This window comes from Lepus europaeus, chromosome 2 (assembly GCF_033115175.1).
Source record: "Lepus europaeus isolate LE1 chromosome 2, mLepTim1.pri, whole genome shotgun sequence".
NCBI classification, from domain to species: Eukaryota; Metazoa; Chordata; class Mammalia; order Lagomorpha; family Leporidae; genus Lepus; species Lepus europaeus.
The window spans coordinates 110199623-110222401 of record NC_084828.1 but is presented as its reverse complement, the minus strand read 5'-3'; the positions used below and the strand labels follow the sequence as shown (position 1 = coordinate 110222401).

The window sequence follows — 22779 nt, the reverse complement described above, 5'->3', positions numbered from 1 at the left end:
ACTGGGGTACCTGCCACTCACAAGGAGACACAGACTGAATGCCCAGCTCCTGACCGTGGCCTGGCCCAGCTTCAGCTTTTGCAGGAACTTAGGAAATGAAACAGTGAATGAAAGATCTCTTTTTCTCTCTCTGTCCATCCCTTGCAGTTAAACAAAAAAACAATTTTTAACTTGAACTTTTTCTCTAATTAGTCTACAACAGTGTCCTTAACTACTTCTGTTAACTGAATTTTATTTATAAGCAGATTACTTAGGAGAAACAGAAAATCAGATGACAACTTCATACCTCCTTACAAAATGTCTTTTTCACAAAAAAATTGTTCAACATTTAAAAACATAATTTTGTCACTTTCCTCGTGTACGGACAGTAAAGTACATTTTTATCCGAGACTTTTTGTTAGATTTATTTGAAAGACAGAGACAGATTTCCATTTGGTTCACTCCCTAAATGTCTGCAACAGCCCACAAGGTTGACAGGAACCCAAGCACTTGGGCCATTCCCTGCTGCCTTCCCAGGAAGCAATAAGCAGAGACTTGAACTGGCGCTCCAAGGTGGGATGCAGGTGTTCCACGCAGAGGCTTAGCTAGCTACGCCACAATGCCTGCTCCTACAAGACTCTCTGGACTTTCCCATCTTTCCCTTTCAGTAATACAGTCTTACTTCTGTTGTAGAATCTGCATCTGAAGAAGTTCAAACATATTAAGTCAAATCAAAGGTCCTCAATATTGTTAGAAACTAGAACTGCACGGGTTTTTAAAGGGTCAGAAAAGTACCAGAGAGAGATTTGACTGGTTTTATCTGCCTTTTCTTATCGGTCTTTTCTTCTGAGAAATGCAATCTGACACAGCTCACATTATTAGCAGCACTGACAAGAAATCTAACAGGAACACTTTCCATTTCATGAAAAAACAAAAGAATCCGGCACTAATTGTGTATCCATACACTATTCCCACAGGAATTCTTCAACATACAAATGCTCTTTGTTCTATATCATGTATGTAAACAGCATTTATGTGCTCTGAGAAACCAAACGTTAAAAAAAAAAAATCCTCTATTTAATAAGAGGAAAAGTGAAAGGAAAAGCGTGGAAGAAAAGCTGATTGCTCACTAACTTCTTTGGATGAGTAAATGGCTCACACATTTTCACACTCCTCTGGTATTTTCTTCCCAATGACCTTCCAATCATCCAATCAAAGCACCACATGGTAGCTGTTCAACACCATTCAGAATTAGTGGTAGACAACGCAAACTTTTTACCAAACTACCGCCAGTGCCACCACTTCTGTACCACTCAGCTCAAAAAGCCATGCTTTTACAGTGTTCCGTTCAACCATACCCTCAAGCCAACCACCACGGCAAACGGACCCTGTTACGAACCAAAAATGGTCACAGAGAATCCAAATTCTAAAGTCTAAACCCTGGTGAGTGGAACTGGCCACAACCATCGCTTTGCATGTCGAGGCCTGGCACAAAAGGACAGTCTCGCAAACTCCACGGTCTGTGCACACTAACACCTGCAAACTACAGGCGGCAGGGTGGACAGGACAGGAGCGGTGCACCAGAGGCCTACCCGGGCGCCGGTAAGTTTCGGAGTCGCTAACTAGCCAGACCATCGGACCGTCACTCCGGAATGTGGCCCTCCAGGAGGCATGGACGCCGCAGCGGGAGCCCGGGGGAAGGCAGACCTCTCCTCGGGCTGTCTTCAGCCTCAGCAGGCCCGCGCGGGGACGCCGCCTGCACGCCTCCCGCGGGAGGCCGGGGCGCAGCCCCCAGCCTCGGGTTCTCCGGCAGCCGAGGAGAGAGAGGAGTGGCGCTGGGGCGGGAAGGAGCGGAGAGCAAAGAAGGCCTGGCAGCGCCCGCCCTGCCCTACCAGCCTCCGCGGAGCGCACAAGGCTGTCTGCGGGGCCCGCTTGCAGCGATGACAACGCCTGCGGGGCCCACAAGGGCTTGGTCCCCGGAAGACCCCAGCAGCTGGAGTCCCAAGGGTGACCCTGCACGCAGGGCCCTGCCGATCAGGGACCACACGGCGGAAGGGACTCTCCCGCCTGGAAGGTAACTGAACCCTCACAGTTCGCCCCCGCCCCTCGACACGGGCCAAGCGGGCTCGTCCACCATAAGGTGGCTATCGGGTCTCCCTCTCCCCTCAGTACCCGCGAAAGAGCCCTGAGCTCTCCCCCAGGGAGATGTGTCGCTACCCTCACTCGCCCCGCCGGTTACGACATCAGTCACCAGCAAGTCACTCACTCCGCTTCCGCCATCTTCTCTCCTCCATCACTAACACGGGCTGCGCATGCGCCCCCCGGCGGCGGCGAGCGGAGGGGCGGGGTCGGCACAGCCCCGGGCCCGTGAGATCACGTGGGGTCCTCAGCTTCCATCCCCCTCCCAGCTCCGGCCTTTGCCGAGGCGGGAAGTGTCCAGGTTTGCCCAATTTACATCACCAGGGACTCTATCTTCTCCAATGCCTGCCTTTGTCTACCCCAGGATCTTCTTCCTCTTGGGAAGGAGGTCTGTATCAAAGACATAAAAAGTTCGGCTTAGACGATTAAATTAAAACTTTGAAGACCTCTGCCACACAGCAAAGCCTCTGTAAACTGTAGAGTAGTTTGAATATACCTGAGAGAATGGACCGCTAAGGTCTCAGAGGAAAAGAAAATGCAGTTCCGCTGTAGGGCTTGGTGTCCTGGATGCAATGAAATTTGGGGGTCTGAACAAGCAGCTAGTTCTTTCCTCTGGCTCAAAGAGAGTGTTAGGCAGCCAAGTGAGTGGGTGCTTATTGAATCATGTTGATACTATATTATTAGTCATCTTTTCATTAATACAACTAAATACAGAAAACACGCTACCTATGATGGGAAGAGGGTTGGTGTGGGGGTTGCGGGTGTTTTTTCCTCAGGTTTTTGGAGGTTCACAGTCCAAGATCAACCCAAACCCATTGGTTGGACCCCATCAAGGTAGCCACCTGGTGATGGTGATGGCAGACTGAAAACAGAAAGGGGGGGGGGGGGGGAGGGCCCAACTGGGCTTTTTACAACCCTCTCTTGAGAACTACCTTCTGAAGACACCCCCCCATGACCTAAGGATCTCCCACTAGGCTCAACACCATAGTTGAATTAAATTTCTACCCTCTTAGTGCCTCAGGATTGAACCTTCTGCATGAGAATAGGGTCCACAGCCTTTTCAAACCATAGTGGGTCTCCTAGGCAGTTAAGGAAATACATTGACAATCCTAGGAATCTCATTCGAGTATTCAGCATGAATTGAAGGAGCACTTAGTAGAAACTCCAAACGTGATACTGCGAAGGTCAAGCAAGAATAGTCACCAGGTTGCCATATACCAACTACTTGAAGATAAGGACACAAAATACAAATACAAGTAAAATAATAAATATAATTGTAAAATAATAAAGGTGAGTCCCTGGAAAGAAATGCTAATATTGAGAATGGCGTGACTTTTGTAGATGTTTGCATGCACTATTATAAGTGTGCTGAAGTAGACCCACTAAGTGCTTTGGAAACATTAAGGAATGATAAATCTTCAGAGAAAAAAAGCTTGCTGATCATAAACATTGTCCGTTCTTGTATTTCATAAGACAATGGAGTCACACTAACTTCAAGCCTGATAAATGAAATATTGATATCAGTCCACCCTAAAATGTAATGTCAACTCGTGAGAAGTGGACTTAACCTCAGGAATCCTGTGTTCAGGACCTGCCTAAGGAAGGAAAAAGATCACTACCTCTGTAAGCTTAGATTATTCCTTTCCCACCTTTTCCCGCCTAGCAGTTTCTAACCTTATTTTCCCATGTGATGACAATGTCCTTCCCACTATTCTGCGAACTCATTGAGAAAGTCCCCTTTGAAAAGTCCCTGTGGATCCTTGAAAATAACAAAATACTACTTTTCCTTTCTTTCTGACTTGCTCATATGATGTCCTTGTCATTGAACTCCCAAGAAGCAACAGCCCATTTGTATTGTTGAGACTATTTTGTTTAGAAAAGCAAAAGTGAAGAAAACACAGTCTCCAACCCAAAGATGGAAAAATGCATAAATTCAAAAAAGTGTTTGCAATAAACAGGCCAAAATTGTTCTTTTTCATCCCCCTTTCCCTGGAACATCTAAGACCTGAAATCTCTATTGTCACCTTGGGCAGATTGCTTTAAAAACAAGAATATACGTTAGCTAAAATCAGATCATACTGCTCTGAGAAACATTTCAAAACTCAGTATTTATTATCACAACAGCTAAGCCATGTATAGTCTTTTCTGAAGTGCAAAGGGTTTCCGAAAGACTCGTGTCGATCTTCACGACAGCTCTGTGATTTGGTTATCATTCCCATTCAGCACAGAAGTAGAGAGAGGCTCAAGGTAAAGTGCCTGTGCTGACTGCTAGCATGCACAGGAAGTGGGATTCCATAGAAGCATTTCACCTCCAAAGCCAGGTTTTCTTCATTGCATCATTCAGCAAGCCACTGTGCAAAACATCAGAGACAAAGTGTGATGAAGTGCTACTCTCTAGAAACTTACTACTTATCAAACAGGTGGAAGTATTTACCTCTGTCATTTCCTAAGGAAAGGATTTATGTGGTGTACTAGCAGGTCGAACGTTGTTCAGGAACTGTTACCTTGGGAAAGTGTTAGTATCCTATTTGATTTTAGAAAATCCCTCCGGGGGGGGGGGGGGGGGGGCAGTGGTCTATCTGCCTTTCAAATAAGCAATTTTCTTTTAAATGGGGGGTGGGGGTGGGGGTGGGAACCCAATGTGGCACATTTGTTAAGCCACGACTTGCGGCTCAGACATCCCATATCAGAGTGCTGACTCAAGTCCTGGCTGCTCTGTTTCCAATCCAGCTCCCAACTAATGCACCTAGGAAAGCCGCAGAAGATAGCCCAAGTGGTTGGCCACTTGCCATCCATGCGGGAGACCCGGATGGAGTTCCAAACTCCTGGCTTCAACCTGGACAAACTCTGACCCTTGTGTGTATTTGAGGGGTGAACTGGTGGATGGAAGATCTCTGTCTCCTCTCCTCTCTCCTCTCTCTCTCTCCCTCTCTCCTTTCATTCTGCCTTTTAAATGAGTAAATAAGGGGCCAGCACTATGGCATAGTAGGTTAACCCAGAAAACATATGGGTGCCATTGAGTCCCAGCTGCTCCTCATCCAATCCCACTCCCTGCTAATGCACTGGGAAAGCTGTGGAAGATGGCCCAGGTGCTTGGGCCCCTGCACCCACATGGGAGACTCAGAAGAAGTTCCTGGCTCCTGGCTTCAGATCAGCGCAGCTCCAGCAGTTGTGGCCATTTGGGGAGTGAACCAGCAGATGGAAGACCTCTATCTCTGTCTCTCCCTCTTTTTTTTTTTTTTTTTTTTTTTGACAGGCAGAGTGGACAGGGAGAGAGAGAGACAGAGAGAGAAAGGTCTTCCTTTTGCCGTTGGTTCACCCTCCAATGGCCGCCGCTGTTGGCGCGCTGCGGCCGGCACACCGCGCTGATCCGATGGCAGGAGCCAGGGGCTTATCCTGGTCTCCCATGGGGTGCAGGGCCCAAGGACTTGGGCCATCCTCCACTGCACCCCCGGGCCACAGCAGAGAGCTGGCCTGGAAGAGGGGCAACTGGGACAGGATCGGTGCCCCGACCAGGACTAGAACCCGGTGTGCCGGCGCCGCAAGGTGGAGGATTAGCCTAGTGAGCCGCGGCGCCGGCCTCTCCCTCTTTCTGTAACTGCCTTTCAAATAAATAAATCTTAAAAATTAAATTAATAAGTAAATAAAATCTTAGAGAAAGGAAGGAAGGGAAAAAAAGAAGGAAGGAAAGAAAGAAAAGAAAAATTCCTTTAGTTTTGTGAAGAATAGAATGGAAGAACTCAAATTGGAGACAAGGATGCCAGTATGTATTAATCCTTAGAGAAACAATAAGGGGTGGTTCAGCGTTGTGGCATAGCTGGTAAAGCTGCTGCCTGTGATGCCAGCATCTCATATGGGCACCAGTTCACGTCCTGGCTGCTCCAATTCTGATCCAGTTTCCTGCTAATGGCTCAGCAAAGCAGCAGATGACCCAGGTGTTTGGTCCTCTGCCACTCAAAAAGGAGACCAGCACTGGCAGCTGTGGTAATCTGGGGAGTGAACCAACGGATGAAAGAGCTCTATCTCTGTCTCTGTCTCTCCCCCTCTCTTTCTGTAACTGTGACTTTCAAATAAATAAATCTTCAAAAAAAAAAAAAGGAAAGAAAGAAAAAGGGCTGCCATTTTAGTTCCTCCGTTGCGCTGGTCACATTCAAGCACTCACTAACTGCACGTGGCAGACATGGAACATTTCCATCATTACAGAAGGTTGGATGGAGAGCATGAGTCTGAATTCTAGATCAGGGGTTGGCAAACTATAGCCCAGAGGCTAAACCCAGCCTGCAACATATATTTGAACAGTGCATAAGCTAAGAATGGCTTTTACATTTTCCAATGGTTGGGAAAAAAAATTGAATGGAGAATAATATTATTGCATATAAAATTATATGTAAATTGTAAGTATAGCCTTGTAGGAACACAGCCACCCTATTCGTCTGCAGGTTCTTATGGGTGTTTTTGTGCTCCCTGCGAGCAGTAGGGACCCAGATACTTGAGCCATCACCTGATGCCTCCCAAGCTTCCATTAGCAGGAAGCTGGATAAGCAGTGAAGGTGGAACTTGAATCAGGCACTCTGATACAGGGTATGGGTGTCTCGAGCATCCTCTTAACCACGTGCCAAACCCCCACCCCCTTTTAAACTTGTTATCAAATCATCTAAGTTTGCTCAATAAATGTCACTGAATATGCCTAATACTCAATAGTCTTTAGATATTTGTTGAGAAAATGAATAATTGAATATTAGAATGAATTAGGCATAAAATTTCAGTAATTCCCATGGGAAGGAAGGAGGGAAGAGAGGAAGGCAGACAAGCAGGCATGCATAGGACCTAGCAGTTTAGATGTCTGAGTCAGATTACACATTAAATGTCAGACCCTACACATTAAATGTCTCAGATTGGAGTCTCCGGGTTGGATACCCACCGCTGGCTCCTGACTCCAGCTTCCTGCTAATGTGGACCCCTGAGAAGCAGCAGTGATGGTTCAAGTAATTTTGTTCTTGCACCTGAACTGAGTTATGGGCTCCTGATTTCAGCCCCCAACAGTTGTAGGCATTTAGGGAGTGCACCAGCAGATGGGAGCGTTCCTCTTTCTCTCTCTCAAATAAATAAATCTTTAAAAATCAATATGTCCTGTAAATTAAATGACCACTTTCTCTTTTCCTTGAAAGTAGTATGCTAAAACCAAATAACATTGAAACTGAAAACATAACCTCTAGTCCAGTCACCTCTCACCTACTCTTGCAATCATCAGCATGTTAATCATATGCTTATCATCCTATCTTCCCTTGTAAATTGTGGGCGGTACTGTGCACAGTACCTTGTATCTGTGCCATATACTGGAAACCCTACACATTAAAGCTAGAAATTACCTTAGAATTCATGTGACCCATGCTGAGGATGATTCTATGACAGGAGCAGTTTGAACTCTGACATTCTATCCATCCAGTCCAGAGTTTTTTGTCAAATGCCACAAGGCTTGCTACGATTGTATAGGTACTCAGTTAATACCTGAAGATGCTGTGTATTCTCATTTCCAATCTTGCCTTTTTTTTTAAATTAATTTATTTAGGACTGGTGCTGTGGCATGGCAGGTAAAGTCGCCGCCTGTATTGCCAGCATCCCATATGGGCGCCAGTTCAAGTCCCACCTGCTTCACTTCTGGTCCAGCTCTCTGCTATGGCCTGGGAAAGCAGTAGATGATAGCCTAAGCCCTTAGACCCCTGAACCCGCATGGTAGACCTGAAAGAAGCTCCTGCCTTCAGATTGGCCCAGCCCTGGCTGTTGCAGCCATTTGAGGGTTGAACCAGTGGATGGAAGACTCTATCTCTGCCTCTGCCTCTCTGTGCCTCGGCTTTTCAACTAAATAAATAAATTCTTTAAAAATAAAGAGAGATGTATTTGTTTATTTAAAATGCTGAGTTACACACAGAGGGAGAGACAGAGAGATCTTGCATCTGCTGGTTCACTCCACAAATGGCCATAATGGCTGGAGCCAGCCCAATCTGAAGCCAAGAGCAAGAAGCTTCTTCCAGGTCTCCCATGCGGGTGGCAGGGGACCAAGGACTTGGTCCATATTCCATTGCTTTCCCAGGTGCATTAGCAGGGAGCTGGATTGGAAGTGGAGCAGCAGGACTTGAACCAATGCTCATATGGGAAGCTGGCAACACAGGTGGCAGCTTTACCCGCTACACCACAGCGCTGGCCCTGCCATTCTGTTTTTATGCTTAGTGTTTAGAGCCTGGAAGAATTGTTATTAGTAGGACTTTAGACTCAAGACAAACTGAGATTTAAATCCTGCTTCTGCCACTTGCTTCTCAATGACGCCTTGTTGTCCTATCAGCTCTACCTTCAAAACATAATCTCAGTTCTGGCCACACCACTGTGAATACACATGACATCATCAAAATACAAATCAAATCTGACACCTCCTCCACGGTCATCAGCCTGGTCGAAGCTACCGTGCCCTCTGGCCTGGACCACAGCATTAGGATCTGGACAGGTCACCCTGGTTCTTTTTTTTTTTTTTTGACAGGCAGAGTTAGACAATGAGAGAGAGAGACAGAGAGAAAGGTCTTCCTTTGCCGTTGGTTCACCCTCCAATGGCCGCCGTGGCCAGTGCGCTGCGGTCGGCACACAGCGCTGATCCGATGGCAGGAGCCAGGTGCTTCTCCTGGTCTCCCATGGGGTGCAGGGCCCAGGCACTTGGGCCATCCTCCACTGCACTCCCTGGCCACAGCAGAGAGCTGGCCTGGAAGAGGGGCAACCGGGACAGAATCCGGTGCCCCGACCAGGACTAGAACCCGGTGTGCCGGCGCTGCAAGGTGGAGGATTAGCCTATTGAGCCGCAGCGCCAGCCTGGTTCTGTTCTTGCTCCTCTCCCGCAGGGATGGGGAACATCTGGCTCATGGACTGTGATGAGGGCAATGAAATAATGGGGTCTGGTCCTGCCAACGCAACTGCAGGCAGGACTCAAAATTCAATAAATCTGTAGCAAGCTAACTTTTAGGTTGGTAATTTTGTATGGTCCGGGAATATAAATACCCAAAAGACCCTTGGCAGAAAGAAGATTCCCTACCCCTGTTCTATGGTGTGTTCCCACGCAGCAACCTCAGTAGAAAATGTAAAGCAGATCGTGTCGCTGTCCTGCTCAAATCTTCCAGTGGCTCCCGATCACACTTGGCATGAAGCCCTGAAATGTCACCTGGGCCTGTGTGGCTTTTCTCTTGCTCCATCTGTCCCAGCCACACCGGCCTCCTTTTCTCCAGCTCCTTGTGGCTCCACCTCCTAACTCCTCCTCCATTGGCTCCTCTCCCAGTGGGAATGCCTTTCCCACCAATCTCACCTCCTTAATTGGCCAGGGCCTCTGTTCAGACATCTCCTCCTCAAAGAGTACTCCCTGACCACCTAACCAAACAAGGCCTCTCACTTTTCCCCCTCTTATCCCACGAATGTTTTTTCTTGGTATTTTAATGCAGCAGACCTTATGTTATACAGATATTTGTTTACTTACCTCTTACTCCCATCAACTTTCAGCTTGTAAACTCCTATGCCTTGTTGACTTCTATATTCCTAGTTCTTAAAGCATTAAGTGCTAGGCCGGCGCCACAGCTCACTAAACTAATCCTCCGCCTGCAGCGCCGGCACCCCAGGTTCTAGTCCCGGTTGGGGCGCCGGATTATGTCCCGGTTGCTCCTCTTCCAGTCCAGCTCTCTGCTGTGGCCTAGGAGGGAAGTGGAGGATGGCCCAAGTGCTTGGGCCCTGCACCCCATGGGAGACCAGGATAAGCACCTGGCTCCTGGCTTTAGATCAGCGCGGTGCGCCGGCTGCAACGCACCGGCCATAGTGGCCACTTGTGGGGGTGAACCAAGGGGAAAAGGAAGACCTTTCTCTCTGTCTCTCTCTCTCACTGTCTAACTCTGCCTGTCAAAAAAAAAAAAAGCATTAAGTGCTTAATAAACATGTTGAATAAATGAAGTTACTTGGGAGCCAGCATTGTGGGGCACTGCTGCCAGCAACATCTGCATCCCAAAGCGGAGTGCCAGTTTGAGTCCTGGCTGCTCCACTTCTAGTCCAGCTGCTTGCTGATGCCTGGAAAGGCAGCAAAGGATGGCCCAAGTATGTGAGCCCATGACACCCATGTGGCAGACCTGGGTGGAGCTCCAGGCTCCCGACTTCAGCCTGACCCAGCCCTAGCTGTTGCAACCATTTGGGGATGATCAGAGGGTAGAAGACTCTCTCTCTCTCTCTCTTTCCCTTTCTGTCACCCAACCTTTCAAATAAATATGTTAAAAAAAAAAACTTTCAAAAACATCTTAAAAATGAAGTTACTTAACCACTTTAAAAGCCACATAATGCATATATTATATATATATATACACATATATATATGTTAAATGTCCAGAATAAGAAGTCCATAGAGACCGTAGATAGATTGGTGGTTGCCAGGAATTGCAGGGAAGGTGGAATGAGGAATGATTGCAAAAAGAGCGTGGGGTTGCTTGGGGTGTGATAATTGTGTTCTGGAATTTGGCAGTGGTGATGATTACATAGCGATGTGAATTTGCCACTTTAGATTAATTTTATCATGTGAATTCTTGATGTGTAATGTGTATACTGACCACTTATATGAAGCATAGTACATACATTGATTTATGATGGTTTAATGTATTTATATATAGTTTTATTCAAATAATTTGTGTAATAATGGAATATTTCTTTTGAGGAAGATGTGTGTTACTTATTTGAATTAGTTTTATAGAAATAAAACATTGAAAAACAGAATTTTCTTTTTGTCAATACCATATTATTTAATCTATGATAAATTCCTGTCTCAACATAGATTTTTTTTTATAGATTTATTTATTTGAAATAGTTACAGAGAGAGAGAAGGAGAGGCAGAGAGAGAGGTCTTCCATCTGCTGGTTCATTCCCCAATTGGCTACAATGGCCAGAGCTGTGCCGATCGGAAGCCAGGAGCCAGGAGCTTCTTCTGGGTCTCCCACGCAGGTGCAGGGGCCCCAGGACTTGGGCCATCTTCTACTGCTTTCCCAGACCATAGCAGAGAGCTGGATCAGAAGTGGAGTAGCTGGGACTAGAACCAGTGCCCATATGGGATGTCGGCACTGCAGGCAGTGGCTTTACCCACTACGCCACAGCACCAGCCCCCTCAACATAGTATTTTTAAGAATGTAGATATTGGGGGCTGGTGCTGTGGTATACCAGGTGCAGCGCCAGCATCCCATATGGGTGCCGGTTTGAGTCCCGGCTGCTCCACTTCCAATCCAGCTCTCTGCTATGTCCTGGAAAAGCAGTGGAAGATGGCCCAAACCCTTGGGCCCCAGCACCCACATGGGAAACCCAGAAGAAGCTCCTGGCTCCTGACTTTGGCCTGGCCCGACCCAGGCCATTACAGCTGCCTGGAGAGTGAACCAGTGGGTGGAAGATTCTCTCTCTCTCTCTCTCTCTCTCTCTCTCTCTCTCTAACCTGTAACTCTGCCTTTCAAATAAGTAATTTTTTTAAAAAAGGAATTTCTGTCAATAAATTTGAATATTGTGAAACATTAAATTATTTTCACAATTTTTTGAAGTCAGGTTACAGTTGCCATTGTCTACCTTTTTTTTTTTTTTAAGATTTATCTATTTATTTGAAAAAACAGAGTTACAGAGAGAGAGACAGACAGACAGACAGACAAACAGACAGAGACCTTCCATCCACTGGTTCATACCCAGATGGCCACAACAGCCAGGACTGGGCCAGGATGAAGCCAGGAGCCAGGAGCTTCCTTGGGGTCTCCCACATGGAGTGCAGGGGCCCAAGCACTTGTGTCATTCTCTGCTACTTTTCCCAGGCTATCAGCAGGGAGCTGGATTGAAAGTGGAGCAGCTGATACATGAACCAGTGCCCATATGGGATGCCAGCATCGCAGGCAGTAGCTTTACTGGCTACTCCTGCCTCCGACCTCCCGCTCAACTCCCCCACCTCCATTGCCTACTCTCTGGAAGGAAAGTAAATACACAGCAATTTACATAAGCTGCCTGAGGTGACAGTCAGTGGCAAAGTCAAAATGAGAACTAAGGCTTCCCACTTTGCCATATGATGCTCAGACAAGAGACTGAACCCCACAATAAACATCTTTTGCTAGAATCATGTAAGATTTGGTTTTATCAAAATATGTGCTACAGAAAGCAACTGAATTATAGAAAACCTATAATCAGGGACTTGCATTGTTGTGTAACAGGTTAAGCCACTGCTTGGAAAGCTTGCATCCCATGTCAGAGTGCTGGTTCAAGCTCCAACTACTCATTCCACTTCTGATCCAGCTCCCTGCTGATGCGCCTAGGAAGCAGCAGATACTTGAGTCCTTGCCACTGAAGTGGGAGACCTGAATGGAGTTCCTGGCTCCTAACTTCAGCCTGGCCCAGTCCTGAATGCTATGGCCATTTGGGGAGTGAATCAGCAGGTGGAAGAGCTCTCTCTTTGTCTGTACCTTTCTCTGTGTCACTCTGCCTTTCAAATAAAGAAATTTTAATTTTAATGTGCCTAGGAAAGCAACAGATGAATGACAGCCCAAGTACTGGGACCCCTGCTACCCATGTGGGGGACCTAAATGGAGTTCCAGGCTCGTGGCTCTAACCTGTTCCAGCCTCAGCCATTGGGGCCAACTGGGGAGTGATCCAGCAGATAAAAGACCTGTCTTCCCCTGTCTCTGTTGCTCTGCTTTTCAAATAAATAAACAAATCTTAAAAAACAAAAATAAAAACAGAGCTGGGCATCTGCATTATCCCCTTCTAGGCCACTCTTCCCTCTGCTGTCATTTAAAGAACCGACTCCCAGAGCTAAATCCACAGGTCCTACCTTGGCCTACAGTGTCTGGCTTTGGTTTTTTGTTTTTTTGTTTTTTAACTCAAAAACACCTTTCAGCTTTCCTCTGCTGCCAACTGCCTTTATATTTCAGCCTGCTAGAATTTCTCACCATTCGGACACAAAGTAGACTTTTCCATTGCTCTGCCTTTACGCTTACGATGAGTTCCATTTAAAATACCTATCTTCAAAGAGCTGGGTCATCATGGGACATCATGATGGCAAGCCTCAATCCGTGGTTTGCCAGATACAAGATATCCTCATCTTCCACCGGTTTTTGTAATGCCAGAGTGCCTAAATTCTTTACTTAGCAGGTATTTACTATCCTCCTTGGGCACTTATCTCAAGCTAACAAGTACCGAGACAGGTCCCACCTTGGATGGCCTCTCTGCTGGTCTGAAGTAGAGTGGATCCTCAAGTTGTGGATCAAGGCATTCCTAGATAGGTTATATATTCTGCCCCGATCAGTCTAAAGGGATTTCTAGCTGGGTGAACTTGTCAAGAATTAAGTTTCTGGGGCTGACATTGTGGAGCGGTGGAATAAGCAGCTGCTCATCACACCAAAATCCATATCAGAGCACAAGTTCAAGTCCTAACTGCTCCACTTCTAATCCAGCTCCCTGATAATGCACCTGGAAAAGGAGCAGAAGATGCCCCAAGTGCTTAGGCCCCTGTCACTCATATAGGAGACCAGGATGGAGTTTCTGGCTCCCGGCTTTTGCCTGGCCCAACCTAGGCCATTACAGCCATTTGGGGAGTGAATCAGCAGATGGAAGATCTCTTTCTCTCAATGTCTCTTTCTCTCTTTGCATGTCACTCTGTCCTTCAAATAAATAAATATATCTTAAGAAAAGAATTCAGGGCCAGTGTTGTGGTGTACCAGGTTAAGCCTCCTTGTGTGATGCTAGCACCCTATATGGGAGCTGGTTTGAGTCCCAACTTCTTCACTTCTGATCTAGCTCCCCGCTAATGCACCTGGGAAAACAGCAGAACATGGCCCAACTGCTTGGGCACCTACACTGATGTGGGAGACCTGGAAGAAGTTCCTGGCTCCTGTCTTCAGCCTGGCCCAGCCCTGGCCATGGCAGTCATTTTGGGAATGAACCAGCAGATGAAAGATTCTCAGTCTCTCTCTCTCTCTCTCTTTCTCACTCCTTCTCCTTCTGTAACTCTGACTTTCAATTAAATTCTTTAAAAAATGAATTACACTTCCATGTTTTGAGTCTTCATAGGTATACCCAGAGGGTAATCCTGCTTACCCTTGTAAGTCAACTGGGGATCTTAAGTACATTTCCAAAAAGCAAGAAGATAAGTATCACACCTATTGCACTTGCAGCTGATATGTTTTTCTTACTTTTTCTCATATTTCTCTTAGGAAACTGCTATTGGCAGGAATCTCCCCCCCCCCCCATAAACTTTTCCACTTTGATAGGAGGAAATCTGACTACACCCCATGAACTTGCTTTAAGAAACAAGTCTACTTCCTTGAATGACTTATCCCAGACCACTGGCCAGGCTCTACAGTGACTACAGGCCCTACAGTGACTACACATGGTATAGATTCACTAGCTAAAGTAGTTATGGACAATAAACTAGCCTTAGATTACCTATTGGCAGAACAAGGTGAAATACGTACAATGACTAATAAAACTGGCTGTGCTTACATTAGTAACAATGGGCCCATAGAAAAAAATATCCAAAGCAAGCCAAGTGGCTACAGGATTTTGGTAAGGAAGCTCTTACTTTTCCACCATCTGGGAAGCAGTAAAAAGTGCTCTCCCTTCTCTGTCGTTGTTCCAACCCTTGTTCTTTCTTTTTGGTTAAGTATACATATTCTAACTGCCAAAATGATCTTTACCAGAATTCAACAGTTCTACACAAAAATAGTGGTCAAACAGGGAGTTCCTGCCATTGCCAGTGACTGGTGGCAACCCTGTAGCTCCTCATATAAAATCTCTAGATCAGCTGGCAAGGGATTTTCATTCCCTAGTTGCACAGAGGCAATGCCTTGACTCAGCATGAAGAAGTTATAGAAGACAGATCTCTTTCTCTCAACTTCCCATAAAGACAAAGGGACTTCTTTATGGACTTCTGAGGGGTGAATGATGTGGGTGAGGCACAGATAAGGAGTTAAGGACTGTTACCTGTATTGTGGGGATAGAAAGCCTTGGCTGGGCTTGGTGAGACCCCTATCTAGACTTACTAAGTTCTTGTCTTCCTATATGTAAGAATACAATTGGGAAATGCAGGTAGAGCAGAAAAGCAGGATTTGATGAAAGGCAAAGGGATAGTGCACACCTAGACATGAGGTGCCGGCAACATCAAGAGAGAAAATTTCTTCCACCCAGGCTGGGGCTCCTTTTACAGTGTAGGGGTGGTGTTCAGGGAAGGACCCAACCGAAGTTCCAAAGGAGATAGGATTTGGAGTGGGGTGCAGTGCAGAGGTGGTCTCCATGAAGGTGTCATGACATCTGGAGAATGATGGAAAGTGAGGCTTAGCTGCATGACAAAGTGTGTTTGCTGAGTCTTCTACCATGTTCAATCAGCATGGACAATGATAGGACTTGGGTGGTGCACATGGCTTGGGTATTGGCAATCCTTAGCTCCTTATCACTTCCTGATTCCTTCTCTCACCTGCATCAGTAACTTTTTAAATTTTTATGAAGTCTCATTGATTTTATTTATCTTCTCTTTTGTTATTTATGTTTTTGGTGTCATATCCAAGAAACCATTACCTAATTCAAGGTCACAAAGACTTACTACTATGTTTTCTTCTAAGGATTTTGTAATTTTAGCTCTTACATTTAAGCCTTTGACCGTTTTGAGTTAATTTTCATAAGTAGCTTAAGGAGTCCAACTTTTTTTTTTTTAATTTTTAAAATGCTTATTTTTATTTATTTGAAAAGCAGAGAGAGAGAGAGAAATTTTTTTTTCTTTTTCTTTTCTTTTCTTTTCTTTTTTTTTTTTTTTTTTTGCCAGGCAGAGTGGATAGTGAGAGAGAGAGAGAGAGACAGAGAGAAAGGTCTTCCTTTTTGCCGTTGGTTCTCCCTCCAATGGCCGCTGCGACCGGCGCATCTCGCTGATCCGAAGCCAGGAGCCAGGAGCTTCTCCTGGTCTCCCATGCGGGTGCAGGGCCCAAGGACTTGGGCCATCCTCCACTGCCTTCCCGGGCCATAGCAGAGAGCTGGCCTGGAAGAGGGGCAACTGGGATAGGATCCGGTGCCCCGACCGGAACTAGAACCCTGTGTGCCGGCAGCACAAGGCGGAGGATTAGCCAGTTAAGCCACGGCGCCGGCCTAATTTTTATTAATTTATTAGGGAAGCAGCGAGACAGGAATAGAGAGAGAGAAAGAGACCTTCCACTCTAGTTCATTCTCCAAATGCTTGCAAGCCAGGAGCCCCAGCATTACCCGGGTCTCTCAAGTGGATGGCAGCAGGAAGCTGGAATAAGGAGCCAGAACCAGGAGTCAAACTCAGGCTCTCCAGTGTGGGTCACGGCTGTCCTAGCTGGCATCTTACCTGCCAGGCCAAACTCTGCTCCCAATATCATTTAAAAAAAAAAAAAAAAACACCACCAAAGGGCTGCTGCCGTGGCTCACTTGGTTAATCCTCCACCTGTGGTGCCAGCATCCCACATGGGCACTGGGTCTAGTCCCAGTTGCTCCTCTTCCAGTCCAGCTCTCTGCTATGGCCCGGGAAGGCTGTGGAGGATGTTCCAAGTGCTTGGGCCCCTGCACCCGCATGGGAGACCAGGGGGAAGCACCTGGCTCCTGGCTTCGGATCGGTGCAGCGCCGGCCATAGCGGCCATGTGGGGAGTGAACCAATGGAAGGAAGACTTTTCTCTCTGTCTCTATCACTGTCTGTAAACTCTACCTATCAAAAAAAAAAAAAAAAAAAAAAAACCAAAGAAAGCGATTCTTTCCCCCACTGAATTTTCTTGACTCTTATCATGTGTTTTTAAATAAACGTTGACACAGGCCTGCTACTGTGAGCTCCTTGTAGGCAAGGTTTCTGTTTCCAGCCTGTCTAGCCTTTGTCTAGACTTTGACATAGGAAATCTCCCCCCAAAAAATTGTGTTCAATGAATGAAAAGTTGGTTAGAGATTCCTAATGTCAGCCAACAAATACCAAATGACATAAACTATGCTGGGTGCTGGAGAAGCTTTGTATATGAAACTAACAATCTAGTGAGTTTTTCAAACCAAAAGTTACCAGGGCAGTGGGGGCTAGGGCCCCCAAATTTTATAATCTCAGGCCAAAAGAAGTCTAGGAATGGAGGTTATCAACCTTCTCATTTTCCATGGAGAAAAAGCAGACATAGAAAGGCTAAATACCCTTGGCGTGACCCATGTAAAACTGCGAGAGGGCCCAAGCTCGCTTTGAAATTACAGTCTATTACAAATTAACAAGACTTTTTCAGTTAATCTTTGATAAACCATTTTTCAGTTAGTTCTGATAAAATTTCTTTCCAGATGAAAGACAACTGCTTCTGTTTCATACCACACTTATCTCTGAGATAAGTGCTATCAGTGATTTACAAAAAAAAAAATCCTCCACCCTACTTGTACATAATTACTCCTTTCTCTAAATTTTTATAGATCTTACTTGCTCTTCCACAAAAAGAACAATTTCTTCTCTATTGCTCTATTGCTTTGGATTGTTATATAATCATAATTGTTATTTGATTTGTCATAGCTTTATGTGTGCATGTCCTAAGTAGATTGCCCCAACTAGGCTCAGGGACAATACTTGGATTTTATAGTTTATGATGTGGAATGTAGAATCTCGTGTCTAGTAGATATGCGACAGACATTTCTTGATGTTCTTTGTGCATTTAAATAGTTCACTTTTAAAATAAAGAGCTATTAACCTTAAGTTTCATTCCGTCTTCTCTTTCCCGGCATCCCATGAAGAGTTCAGATCAGGCAGCTTATTCAAGATCTTCAAGATCGTTCTGGGTAAGGGCTGGCTCTAGGGGAGAAGCAGCTTCACGTTTTTGGAAATTTTCTAGTGATTCACTACTTTGATTTCTCAGAGGAATAGCGACGTCAGAGATCTATATAGTTAGTGCATATGTTTTTTAAGTATTTCTTAATGTTACTATTAAAAGTTCCAAAACTCTATTAAAATGGTAAAGAAGATTGGCAGAATTCTCCCAAGAGCTCAGAAAACTGAACTAATTCTCAAAGGTACTCCGAGTTTGGAGTTTTTAAGTTACTGTGTCATAAGTAGAGAAAGACATCCTGTGTTTCTCCTCTTATCTAGAGCTTGCTTCCTAGTGAGGAGATGGAGGGAACTGATGGAATAATCTAGCCTCGGGTTGAACCGTGCCCTGCTGAACATAACCAGAATCTTTGGAATTGTTTAACTCAGCTAAAATGTAGAAGTAAGACTAAAAAACAAAAGGTGACTGAATGAGAAAGAATGAGTGGTTTCTGACCAGACATTCAGTATACTGCCATGCCTCCGTGGGAATACAGCGAGCTTGTGAGTTGATTGTGATCAGGGCAAGTTATTGTGGGCTAAAGTGATCCTCCAATAACAACAAATCCAGCACACACTGTTACCATGTGGTTAGACCACAGACAGCAAACAAAAAACAAAACTGAAAATTTTGTGAAATTTCACAGGTTTTTTCTCATCTACCAGAAATCAGTCCCTGCTCCAAATTTATGCTATTTTAAAATTATATTAAAAATAAAAAATTGAAACAATTGTAAAATCACTAAGCCTTTTCCCGTCTCTGGATTTAATATGTGAAATGAAGGAATTTGCCAGATTTTTGCTTCTCAGAAACACTGCAACCCATGGAATTGGTTTGAAATACAGACCCTTGGAGCACAATCCCAAACCTTCTAAAATCAGAATGTGTATTTTAACAAAATTCCCACCTGATTTATATGCGCACTAAAATTTGAGAAGAGTGACCTAAAACAGAATAATAAATTCTCCCATCCCGTGATTCTGGATGAAAGACTCCAAATTGGAGGTGGGTGCTATGGTGTAGTAGATTAAGCCTCTGCCTGTGGCATTGGCATCCTGCTCCACTTCTGAATCAGCTCTCTGCTATGGCCTGGGAAAGCAGTGGAAGATGGCCCAGGTGCTTGGGCCCCTGCACCCACATGGGAGACCAGGAAGAAGCTCCTGGCTCCTGGCTTCTGATCAGCTCAGCTCTGGGCACTGCAGCCATTTGGAGAGTGAACCAGCAGGCTGAAGACCTCTTATGTCTCTCCTCTCTGCCGGTAACTCTGTCTCTCAAATAAATAAATATATCTTAAAAAAAAAAAAAAAGACTCCAAGTTGGGTAAAATGGGTGTCACTTCCTTGAGCATTGGCTTTGACTGGAATAAAGGACTCAGCCAGCTGAACAAACTTTCCAGGTCACAGCTTTACATCAGCAAAGGAAGCAGAAAATAAAGACTTGCTCTGCTTGTTGGCGTTGCCGGCTTTCTTCCAATCATACTGAGATTAGTTTTAGTATTTAAGCAGCCAAAAACCATGACCTAACTTGATATTTGTCGAACACCTACACTTTTCTGAGTGCCAAAAAAACCCACAAAAGGTAAGATTCCCACTCTTGAGGCACCACGTCAACATGATAGAAACCTTTTGCTGTAAAATGCTCAGTGTCTGGAGCCTGGGGTTGGTTTAATTACAGGCTGCTTCCTAATTTGTTGTTATCATTATCCAGAATAGGAGGCCATCCCAGTTTAGGGAAATATCTCCTGTTGAAGTGAAGAGCAGGGAGTACAGTGTGCAGGTGACCTACCAGGCAGCTTTTTCTCTGGAGTACCGTTCCCACTGACACTGAGTGTGGTTACATGCCAAAAATCCTTATGGTATGTGCTGTGAGTTCTACTTTCCCTCCTGGTTTATCTGAGGCCCAAAATAGGATATGGTTTAGTTTAATTCAAGGTCAGCAAATAGTGGAATCCACTAGCAAATAGGCAGAGGTTGCAGAGAAAATTCGTAGTCTTTAGGGAGAGGAGAGAGGGGTTAGCAACTTCATGGGAGAGAGGCGTTACGCCAGAGGCTGTATAAGAGAACTCAATTGCTAACAGAGGCCAGCGCTGGGGTTGGTGAGGAGCTGGAGAGGGTTGGTGACTTTATTACATTTTCAGTTGAATACGCCATCCTCAAGAGCAGGTTTACTTTTTCAAATTAGAGGGTAGCTTACATTTTCTGGTGGATTATTGTTAGTGGCAGCATACTTGATGTACAAACATCCGTTAAATAAGGATACTTCAGGATGAAAGTGCTGTAGTTTCATGGTGGCTTTCAACATGTCATTTTATTGGCCGATTTTGTGCCTTTCAGTGTAGCCAGACACAAGTGGGTTCCTCTGGTGCTCAAAGAAGACGAAGCAGCACTCGTGCTGTTGGAATTGTTCTTCACCGTTCACTGGTGCACAGAAGCATGATCTTGCATTTATTTATCAGCATGTATCCTGATACCACATCTGGATTGTAACTTTCTCGGAAGTTAGCACAGGGTGTAAGTGCCTGGTACCAATTAAACCTGTAGGTTGTTATGTTGAGGTTTCTTAGACCTCTTTGAGTACTCCGTGGCTGTCATTAAGTAACTGTTTCATTATTTTTATCTCTTTTTTTATATCACTGACTCTTCCAATTAATAGAAGTCTCTATTTGTGGATTATTAAAAGAAACATTTTCTATTAAAACAAAGTTTTTATTTGACAATCAGAGGCCTATTATCTACTAGTGTACTACCCAAATGCCCAGCACAGCCAGAGCTGGGCCAAGCCAAAGTCAGGAGCCTGAAAGCCAATCTGGGTATCTCATGCATTGGCAAGGACTTAACTACTTGAACCATCATCCACTACCTCCCAGGTTGTGTGTTAGTGGGAAGCTGGAACTGAAATTGGAAGGCACTGTAATATGAAATGTGAGTGTCCCAAGTAGCTGCTTAACTAGCATGCCAAATGCCAACCTTAAAACAATCCACTTCTTTCATCTGACTTTTGTATTAATATTGTGAGTTACATTTTAAAATTATATAATTAATCCAACCTCAAGAAATCCTTAAGCAAAAAATTTTTATTACCCTAATCTTAGAGATCAGGAAAATGAAGTAAAGTAGTATTGTTCAGTGTCAACAGATTTTATTGAGCAACTACTATGTGGTAGGAACAGGGAACAGAGATGAACAATCAGGTTTCACCTACATATATACCAACAAGAAAGTACCTGGCGAGGGATCCACACGGCATTGTTCCTGATTACCGGCTTAACTTAAAGGGAAGCTGTCACAATGTCCGGAGCCCTTGATGTCCTGCAAATGAAGGAGGAAGATGTCCTCAAGTTCCTTGCAGCAGGAACCCTCCTAGGTGGCAGCAACCTTGACTTCCAGATGGAACAGTACATCTACAAAAGGAAAAGTGAGGCCTCTACATCATCAATCTGCAGAGGACCTGGGAGAAACTTCTGTTGGCAGCTTGTGCCATTGTGGCCATTGAAAAGCCTGCTGATGTCAGTGTGGTGTCCTCCAGAAACACTGGCCAGAGGGCTGTGCTGCTGCCACTGGAGCTACTCCTATTGTGGCCACTTCATACCTGGAACCTTCACTAACCAGATTCAGGCAGCCTTCTGGGAACCATGGCTTCTGGTGGCTCCTGATCCCAGGGCTGACCACCAGCCTCTCACAGAGACGTCTTATGTGAACCTGCCTCCCATGGCTCTGTGTAACACAGACTCTCCTCTGTGCTATATGGACATTATCAACCCTTGCAGCAGCAAGGGAGCCCACTCAGTGGGTCTGATGTGGTGGATGCTGGCCTGGGAGGTTCTGTGCATGTGCGGTACTATCTCCCATGAACACCCCTGGGAGGTCATGCCTGATCTCTACTTCTATAGAGATCCTGAAAAGACTGAAAAAAAAAAAAAAAGAAAGAAAGAAAGAAAAGAAAAAGAAAAGAAGAGCAGGCTGCTGTTGAAAAAGCTGTGACCAAGGAGGAGTTTCAGGGTGAATGGACAGCCCCAGTGCCTGAGTTCCCTGCCACTCCGCCTGAGGTTGCCGACTGGTCGGAAGGCGTGCAGGTGCCCTCTGTGCCCATTCAGCAGTTCCCCACTGAAGCCTGCAGTGATCAGCCCACCCCTGAAGCTTGGGCTGCAGCGCCCACTGCTCAGACCACGCAGTGGGTAGGAGCAACCACTGAGTGGTCTTAAGCTGCTCTTCACGGTCTCCAGATAAAACAGGAAATGTGAGTGTCCCAAGTAGCTTCTTAGCCAGTACGCCAAATGCAACCTCAAAATAATCCACTTCTTTCACCTGGCTTTTGTATTAATATTGTGAGAGTTACATTTTTTTAAAGATTTATTTATTTATTTGAAAGTCAGAGTTTCCCACTATGCCACAGTGCATGCCCCAGGAGACACTTCTGATATTCAAAACTATGAGGAAACAAATTTCTGTTGTTTAAGATTCACAGTTGGAGGTATTTTGTTATGGGAACTCTAGCAAACTTTTACATGTAGTTTAGTGATGACTCCAGGAAAAATTAGACTGACTTGGTGATTAGCGATTTCTGCCACAATGTGGACAGTGCCATTTATTCACCATTCATTCATTCATTCATTTATTCACTCAGTATTTATTGAGTGCTCTTCTAGGCACTTGGGATGTAGTGAACTGACAAAAAGCTCTGCCCTATATTGGCTGTACATACCTCTCTCTCTCTCTCTCTCTCTGTGGGGTGGGGGGATGGGGGTGAGTGTGTCTCCCTTCCTCCCTCTCTGTAACCCTGTCTTTTGAATAAAGATAAATACATTTTTAAAAAATA

At 45.3% G+C, this 22779-nt stretch overlaps 1 protein-coding gene and 1 pseudogene across 8 annotated transcripts in view; one reads left to right on the top strand and one right to left on the bottom strand.

The window, feature by feature from the left end:
* The window catches only part of PHC3 (polyhomeotic homolog 3), a 112882-nt gene extending 110568 nt beyond the window's left edge, over positions 1-2314 (bottom strand). For 6 of the 8 annotated variants that reach the window (XR_009868057.1, XM_062211948.1, XM_062211960.1 and 3 more), the window contains exon 1: positions 2246-2314. Coding sequence is in view for 5 of the 8 variants with exons in the window: in XM_062211948.1 (XP_062067932.1) it covers positions 2246-2259 (14 nt within the window). In the remaining 3 variants the exon portion in view is untranslated. Of the gene's footprint in view, positions 1-1571; positions 1670-2196 lie in introns of those variants that run through there. The other 2 variants (XM_062211952.1, XM_062211956.1) reach the window with 2 other exon arrangements.
* Positions 2292-22165, top strand: LOC133751508 (small ribosomal subunit protein uS2-like; annotated as a pseudogene).
* Positions 22166-22779: the final 614 nt, after the last annotated feature.